Source organism: Triplophysa dalaica, chromosome 2 (genome assembly GCF_015846415.1).
Source record: "Triplophysa dalaica isolate WHDGS20190420 chromosome 2, ASM1584641v1, whole genome shotgun sequence".
In the NCBI taxonomy this organism is placed as follows: Eukaryota; Metazoa; Chordata; class Actinopteri; order Cypriniformes; family Nemacheilidae; genus Triplophysa; species Triplophysa dalaica.
In genome coordinates this window covers 27,838,294-27,846,929 of record NC_079543.1, presented here as the reverse complement: position 1 = coordinate 27,846,929, position 8,636 = coordinate 27,838,294, and the positions used below count along the sequence as shown (strand labels likewise).

General features: G+C 37.1%; 1 protein-coding gene across 1 annotated transcript; it reads left to right on the top strand.

Moving 5' to 3' along the window:
* Positions 1–8,199, top strand: LOC130407434 (sialic acid-binding Ig-like lectin 11). The gene is made up of 12 exons (XM_056730257.1): positions 1–52; positions 266–610; positions 691–933; positions 1,011–1,262; positions 1,342–1,550; positions 1,645–1,699; positions 6,340–6,591; positions 6,671–6,934; positions 7,019–7,103; positions 7,181–7,226; positions 7,712–7,935; positions 8,145–8,199. Exons 1-12 carry the CDS (start codon positions 1–3, stop codon positions 8,197–8,199), a joined length of 2,082 nt encoding a protein of 693 aa, XP_056586235.1.
* The last annotated feature ends 437 nt before the right edge of the window (positions 8,200–8,636 follow it).

Genomic DNA, 8,636 nt, shown 5'->3' with positions numbered 1-8,636 from the left:
ATGTCAATCATAATGACTCCTCCCCCTCTGATCTTTCTCCTCATCGTTCACGGTGAGTCACTGATAATGTACATTTATTATTCAAACAAATCTTTATTTTTTTTTGTTTGTTCAGACTCTTATAGTTCTTTCTCAACTTTTAAATGATCTTTAACGTAAACACTCTTCACATACAAATGCTAGAAAAAGATTTTCACACATGGTTATCTGTTTTGCATTTACAGAAGTTGTTGTTAATGTATTCATTGTGATTTGTGTGTTTCAGGAGTTTATAGTGCTGATGATGATTGGAGTGTGACTTACAGCTCTTCACACATCTGTGCACTAAAGAACTCAACAGTGACTATAAACTGCACTTATAAATACCCTACTGGACATCACATCACAGAAGTGTTCTGGACCAAGAGTAACAGTCCTGATCCTCCAAAACTGTGTAATGACTCTAAATACAGAGAGAGGATTCAGTATCTGGGAGATAAACAGCACGACTGCAGCGTCAGACTGACTGATGTGAGACACACAGATTCACACGAGTACTATTTCAGATTCATCACTGATAAACCTTATGGGAAATGGATCGGTAATCCTGGAGTGACTGTTAATGTCACAGGTGAGAGTGAATGAGTGTTTGATGATAATAATGTGATGTGTTGAATGACATGATGAGGATCAGTGTTGTGTTGTGTTCAGATCTTCAGGTGGAGTCTGAAGGTGAGACAGTGATGGAGGGACATTCAGTGACTCTGACATGTAAAAGCAGATGTAGTCTGACTGACACATCAACATTCATCTGGTTTAGAAACACACAAACATTAAATGACACAAACAAGAAACTCATCCTGCCGTCAGTTAGAAGAGAGAATGCAGGAGACTATAGATGTGCTGTACAGGGACACAAACTCACATCACCTCCTCGACGTCTCAATGTCATCTGTAAGTTCACACACAAGTATTTCATAATTCACTGAAGATGATTTATCACTGATATACTGAATATAATCCCTCAATAGATCCTCCAGATGATCCTGTGATCTCCATCAGTTCTTCTGGTGTAATAGTGGAGGGTGATTCAGTGACTCTGACCTGCAGCAGTGAATCAAATCCACCTGCGAATATCAGCTGGTTTAAAGAAGAAACATCTGTAGGATCTGGAAACATCTTCAGAATCTCAAACATTAGATCTGATCACAGTGGAGAATTCAAGTGCAAGGCCAGAAATAAACGTGGACACAAATACTCAGCAGTGACTTTAAATGTTTTACGTGAGTTCATGAAACAGTGTAGAACTGTTCAGGTTGAGATCAATGAATGTTGAACAATGACAGTAAAAATGTTTTTCAGATCCTCCAAGGAACGTCTCAGCATCCATCAGTTCTTCTGGTGTAATAGTGGAGGGTGATTCAGTGACTCTGACCTGCAGCAGTGAATCAAATCCACCTGTTCACAACTACAGCTGGTTTAAAGAGAATCAAACATCATCTGTTGGATCTGGACAGACGTCCAGCATCAGTAACTTTAATTCAAGTCTCAGTGGATGGTTTTACTGTGTGGCTCAGAATAAAGTTGGATCTCAGAGATCAGATGATGTTTCACTCTCTGTTAAAGGTAATAAAAACGTACTCTACATGTATTTGTCATTAAGAGGCTGAAAATGAACTTGGAGAGAAATATTCTGAATCTGTGACTTTAAATGTCTTGCGTGAGTTTTACAAATGATGTAGTTCTACTGAATCTTAAAACCCTTTTTCTTTGTGTCTCCAGCACTGAATCTAATCGTTTTCTCCTTGTTCTTTCAGCTGTCAGATGTGTCTCTCTCTCTGTAGCTTTAGGAGTTGGATGTTGTCTTGGAGTCTGTGGAACATCAGCAACTCTGCTTATTGTGATGTATATTTGGTAAGAAATTACATGTAAGAAATGGCACTTTTCTATCACAGATTGACTCAGAGGTTCTTCATCTGAATACAGTTTAGTGTGTCTGAATCACTGAGTCACATTATTGAATACCAACTCCAGAATCAACTCTTTCAAAGCATTTTTGACATCACTGGAGTGTTGAAAAAAGAAAACAGTAACATCAGATGTCATTTCACAGCAGCTGTTGCTTTACTGAATGAAAATCATATTCATACAATGATACAGTTTGTTAATATCTCAGTTTTCTTTTGACAGCAGAAGAAAGAGTTTGAGAAGAAAAGCATCTGAACGCAAACTGAAGGTGAGATGATCATCAATGAAACTCTCTTCATACAAATGCATTAGAAAGACTGAACTGTCCGTCACTTGTTTTGTGTTCACAAATGTTTCTCTGTAGAATGATGATGTCAGTAATGACACATATACAGCTCTTGAACTCAAGAGAAGATCATCTGACCTGTACGACACACTCACAGTAAGTGTTATTCAATTCAACTCATAAAGAACACAAACACAGTTAGTTTAATTCTTGATCATTCATCTTTATTTGTCTTAATGTTTGTGCAGCCCAACCGGAAGATGATGCAGTAAGAGGCGGAGCACGAAGAAATAAATCCCATGATCTCTGATGATTGACAGCAGTCATAACAATGTGTTACAATAATGTTATTTTTTTAAGTTTTCATTAGTCACAACTTACCAAGAAATATTATTGAAAGTAAAATATAAACAACAGAGGAACCACAAAAGTGATGTGTAGTAACAAAATACCATGTGTAAACATGAAAGGTTGAAAATGAAAGTGATCTGCTTCTCGAGCAGAGAATCTAAACAACAGTGACAGTCAACAAAAGAAACCTTCTTGCTGCAATGCATGCTGGGTAACATCATATTACAAACTCATTCATAGAATTAAGGAGATCATTTTAATTTTTTATTTGGTGTATGCGTTTGCCTTAAAACCTTTCAAACATTTTACTTTTTGTTAAGCTTAAATTTGTGGGTGACCAGGTTCATTTATATTTTTCACCGTTATTGTGTTCAATCAAAATCAGAAAAAAAAGTTACATCATAAGAAGAGAGAAAAGGAAGGGGAAACGATTTGATGGATAGCAGTGTGTTACTAACACGACAGCTTTTTCATTTTGCTCTTAAAGCTCTTTTACAGTTTTTTTATTACAGGTTAAACACTTGGTTAAAAGACACGTTTCTAACGCTGTTTTGAAATGATGTTGGGTGTGAATAGCACCAGACAAATATATTTAAACTGAAAATGTTTATCTTGCGTTATACATTGAGCACTGTTTTAAATTAACAAAGCTTTATTAAAGAAAAGATCCCGTGTGTGTGTACATGTTTATGATGTTGTGCATGTGTGTTTTAAGCATTGTAATAGCATTCAATATTGTTCATCTGTGCATTTATTGATCTTAAAAAAAATGATTGCTTCCCAAACCACTGGAATATTTGCATGAAGTAATTGTGAAATATATGCTACAAACACAAGAGGGCAGTCCCAAATTTTGTTTTCAATGTACAACAATGTTAATCTTATTCATTCAGCAGATGCTTCAAAATCAAACTTTCAAATAAGGAACATTCAGCAGAACACGAGATCCCTTCAACCACACAATTGGATTCTGTCGTTGGGCCAGTGGGTTGGTCTTTTACAGCACGACCCTTCAATATGGCGGCCATGATTGTTTTCAGTCCGAAGTGTCCTTTGGAGCGCTGATATATCCCATAAGGAACACACAAAGTGACTCCACATATGTGTTCTGGCTCTGTTTTATCAAGTTCACTCATCACAGAGACCTTTGATCATGTGCACTACTGTGCCATCTACTGGATAACCTGCATATTGCCCAACACAAAACATAATAAAGACAATAAAATAACACTTTGTTTTAATGTGTTGTGATTTGATATCTCAGCTTCATCAGTTGGGTTTACTGGTCATAGTTCATTAGTTCTGTGGTGTTTGTGAAGGTGCTTGTGAAGGTGCTTTTTCTGTGGTGCTTGAGGTCGTGTTTAAGGCCGGTGTCTCCAGCAAAGCGTGACTTCCTTCCAACTGTTTTATAGTGTTTTTAACAATCATGATGAAGTCATTGAAAAAATTACTACTTTCAGTAAATATTTTAAGAGCTTATTTGAATAAAGTTAACAAGTGGTGTCTTGTCTAAAAAACGAAACACATATTAAATGCCTAAGATGGCTTGCAGGTCTTATCTGATCTTGTATTTGCTCTCTTGGGTTTTGTTTTTCACACCTATAAATGTCTTCCGTATTTCATATGAGGGAATATGTCGCTACAAATAAAAGACGGGAACCATTAACACTTCATCTTAAAATACACATTGTCTTAACCACAAAAGACGCTGAAAACCCCAGTGATGCGTCAAACTCCTTCATTTCTACTGATGACTGTGAAGGTAAGAGCAGCGTTTTAAATATCTCTTACTTTTGTTTTCTTTCCAAGATTATTACTCTTGAAAATGTACGAACTCTTCAGCGTTTTTAGCAGATTCCATAAAATATATTTTTTCAAACAACCTTTCAGTAAAATGTTCTTAAAATAATTATTTCTTTCTTAACTTTATGTATTCTTAGGATTTTTTTCCAATACACAAAAAACGTGAATTGCTGTGGTTGTTTACATTTAAGTATTTGGCAGAAGCTTTTATTCAAAGCAACTTTTGGCATTATCCTATACATTTATACATAGGTATGTGCAATCCCCTGGGATCGAACCCACAACCTTACATTGTTAACACAATCCTCTTACCACTGAGCTACAGGAAAGCTGCTGTTTAAAGGTCTTTAGTAAAAAAATAAAAATTTATGAGTGATCACTATGAACAGTGTTCCCCGCAAACAAAGGTGTCGTTGACGACATTAGAAAGGCGTACCCTGGTTAATGACGTCTATTTATTATGACTTCTGAACGTCTGTTATTGAAGTCCAGCTGATCTCTATTATCACCTCTTTAATTGTGTTGAATCATTAATTTGCATCTGCAGTTAATGTTGAAGATTTATTAAACTACCACTATGTTTTCTCTCATGTTATCATTCTCTGTAAAAGTGCATGTCTGTTATAAACCGTAACAAGAGCATCTAATCTTTTCCTAAACTTTCAGACACACATGACATGACTGTTCACGTATGTAAAGAATATAGAGTTCTAACATTAATGTAGATAGCCCTGTGTAAGATAACCAGGAGAAACATCTGACAAACATAAGAGTGTATGTGAATGTAGATGTAGATATTTAGATGTTTCAGTGATGTTTTATGAGAAACAAACAAACTAAATGAGGAAAAGAGTTGAGCTGAAACACTTCATCATGTGTTGAATGTAGGTGTGGCTATGGTGATGTCAATCATAATGACTCCTCCCCCTCTGATCTTTCTCCTCATGATTCACGGTAAGTCACTCATAATGTACATTTATTATTCAAACAAATCTTTATTTCTGTTTTCTTTAAAACACTAAATTCACTAAAGATTCATTATTTCGTTGTTTCTGTTCAGACACTTCAGTCTCAACAGTTAAATGATCTTTAGTATAGGCCCCCACATAAAAATGCTAAAAAATATGTTTTCACACTTTATATGTTAATCAGTTGAGCATTTACAGAAGTTGTTGTTAATGTATTCATTGTGATTTGTGTGTTTCAGGAGTTTATAGTGCTGCTGATGGTTGGGGTGTGACTTACAGCTCTTCACACATCTGTGCACTAAAGAACTCAACAGTGACTATAAACTGCACTTATAAATACCCTACTGGACATCACATCACAGAAGTGTTCTGGACCAAGAGTAACAGTCCTGATCCTCCAAAACTGTGTAATGACTCTAAATACAGAGAGAGGATTCAGTATCTGGGAGATAAACAGCACGACTGCAGCGTCAGACTGACTGATGTGAGACACACAGTTTCACACAAGTACTATTTCAGATTCATCACTGATAAACCTGATGGGAAATGGACTGGTAAACCTGGAGTGACTCTAGATGTCACAGGTGAGAGTGAAAGAGTGTTTGATGATAATAATGTGATGTGTTGAATGACATGATGAGGATCAGTGTTGTGTTGTGTTCAGATCTTCAGGTGGAGTCTGAAGGTGAGACAGTGATGGAGGGACATTCAGTGACTCTGACATGTAAAAGCAGATGCAGTCTGACTGACATATCAACATTCATCTGGTTAAGAAACAGACAGACATTAAATGACACAAACAAGAAACTCATCCTGCCGTCAGTTAGAAGAGAGAATGCAGGAGACTATAGATGTGCTGTACAGGGACACAAACTCACATCACCTCCTCGACGTCTCAATGTCTTCTGTAAGTTCACACACAAGTATTTCATAATTCACTGAAGATGATTTATCACTGATATACTGAATATAATCCCTCAATAGATCCTCCAGATGATCCTGTGATCTCCATCAGTTCTTCTGGTGTAATAGTGGAGGGTGATTCAGTGACTCTGACCTGCAGCAGTGAATCAAATCCACCTGCGAATATCAGCTGGTTTAAAGAAGAAACATCTGTAGGATCTGGAAACATCTTCAGAATCTCAAACATCAGATCTGATCACAGTGGAGAATACAAGTGCAAGGCCAGAAATAAACATGGACACAAACACTCAGCAGTGACTTTAAATGTTTTATGTGAGTTCATGAAACAGTGTAGAACTGTTCAGGTTGAGATCAATGAATGTTGAACAATGACAGTAAAAATGTTTTTCAGATCCTCCAAGGAACGTCTCAGCATCCATCAGTTCTTCTGGTGTAATAGTGGAGGGTGATTCAGTGAATCTGACCTGCAGCAGTGAATCAAATCCACCTGTTCACAACTACAGCTGGTTTAAAGAGAATCAAACATCATCTGTTGGATCTGGACAGACGTTCAGCATCAGTAACTTTAATTCAAGTCTCAGTGGATGGTTTTACTGTGTGGCTCAGAATAAAGTTGGATCTCAGAGATCAGATGATGTTTCACTCTCTGTTAAAGGTAATAAAAACTTACTCTACATGTATTCGTCATTAAGAATTGTGAGCAGTTTGTGTTTCATAATCTTGTAATAAACTTTATAAGGTCAAGCTTCAGGAACGCTTTCTGTGGTCCTGTTCGCTGTCATCATATGTGGGTGTCCTGTTTGTGTTTTCATTGTGTTCATGAGGTGAGATCCCATTAGAGTTGATTAATATTTGTATTTTATTAATGTTTATTAATGAAACTGTTTAATCTTTTCTGCAGGAGGAGAAACCGTGATGATAGAACTTCAAACATCGGGCTGAAGAAGGTGAGCTGAACACAGACACGTGTTAAGTCAATTCATTAATGTGTGAAATGGTTTTCATTAAAGGCCGGGTGTCTGATTTCTCTTAGCCGTTGTTGATGTTCAAATGACCAAAACAATCACACCTCTACACCATCTTTTGCTTTCGTCAGCGTTCGGCTCGACTAATGTCCGTCCTGTGCACTGTACACCTTACTGCTGATTGGCTACAAGTTTGTTTTTGTACTGGGCCAGACTTTGTCATTCAGAAATGAGACACCCGCCTTCAAATGAGAATTAGGTGAAGTTTTGAGCATATTGAGCTAGTTTTGGATATTTACTTTCAAACTGCAAGTCAGTGGCGTCGGGGTCCTTACAAGGTGCAGCGTTTTTCTTCTTTCATAAGATACAGACTGAGAGCATCTCATCCCTTCAGTATTTAAGCCTTCATGAGTACAGTTACAGGAATCTTTAGTTTAGTTTTTGCCTTAAAATGATTTAATGTGCAGGTTCCTCGCCGCTGCTCGTCTGGAGCACAATATGATGATGTTCAGTACGCCAGTGTTACTACCAAACATCTGAGAGAAAATCAAACATCTCCTGAATCCAGAGATCCAGAGGAGGTCCAATACGCAACTGTCCAACATCACAGAAACATAGACATGAGAAGATCAGAAGAGACTGAAAACCAATATGACAACAATACAAATCACCAACATGATGCTGCTGGGAGGTGAGAAAATACAGTAACGTTCAGTCATTATATCAATGTCAACTCTTTTAAAGTGACTTTTATCGTTCAGATATCTTATATATCATATAGAGAACTACATTCTTTCAATCATATCAGGCATTGCGTGTTATTGTGTTGACATGTTATTTACATTAACTAATTCATAAAGAATCATTTACACATTTCTCTCAATGTTTCTATCTCTGTAGATCTACTGTGGAAATGATGGAAGATAAGTCTGTGATTTACAGTTCTCTCAGATGATCGATTCTTCAGGTCTACAGGATCGATACGATCAGGATTCTAGATTAACTTCTTTATCCTCTTTACAGGAGTAAATGTTAGTTACTGTATAAGTTAAAGGTCCAGTGTGGAGTTTTTTGAGGATCTATTGACAGAATTGTATCTAATATACATAACTATGTGTTCAAAGGTCTATAAAGACCTTACGTAATGAAGCCTTGTGTTTTTATTATCTTAGAATGAGTTATTTCTATCTACATACATCTTGAGTTCCCTCACATTGAATTCAGCATGTTGTTTCTACAGTAGCCCTTAATGGACAAACTGCTCTACGCAAAGTGTTTCCTACCCAGATAGCAAATTTTTGCGGCCCACATCTGGCCCACACCTCACTCCCCATACTTTACTCATCTGGCCCACATACGGCGTGGAATGATGGCACTTGTGCGGTCCGCTCC

What these genes read in the sequence shown, in the direction of transcription:
- LOC130407434 (XM_056730257.1), top strand. Translation starts at nt 1, where the DNA reads ATGTCAATCATAATGACTCCTCCCCCTCTGATCTTTCTCCTCATCGTT. An exon ending in AGTGACTGTTAATGTCACAG is followed by an intron (nt 611 to 690) that starts GTGAGAGTGAAT and finishes TGTTGTGTTCAG; the next exon opens with ATCTTCAGGTGGAGTCTGAA. An exon ending in GTTTTCATTGTGTTCATGAG is followed by an intron (nt 7,104 to 7,180) that starts GTGAGATCCCAT and finishes TCTTTTCTGCAG; the next exon opens with GAGGAGAAACCGTGATGATA.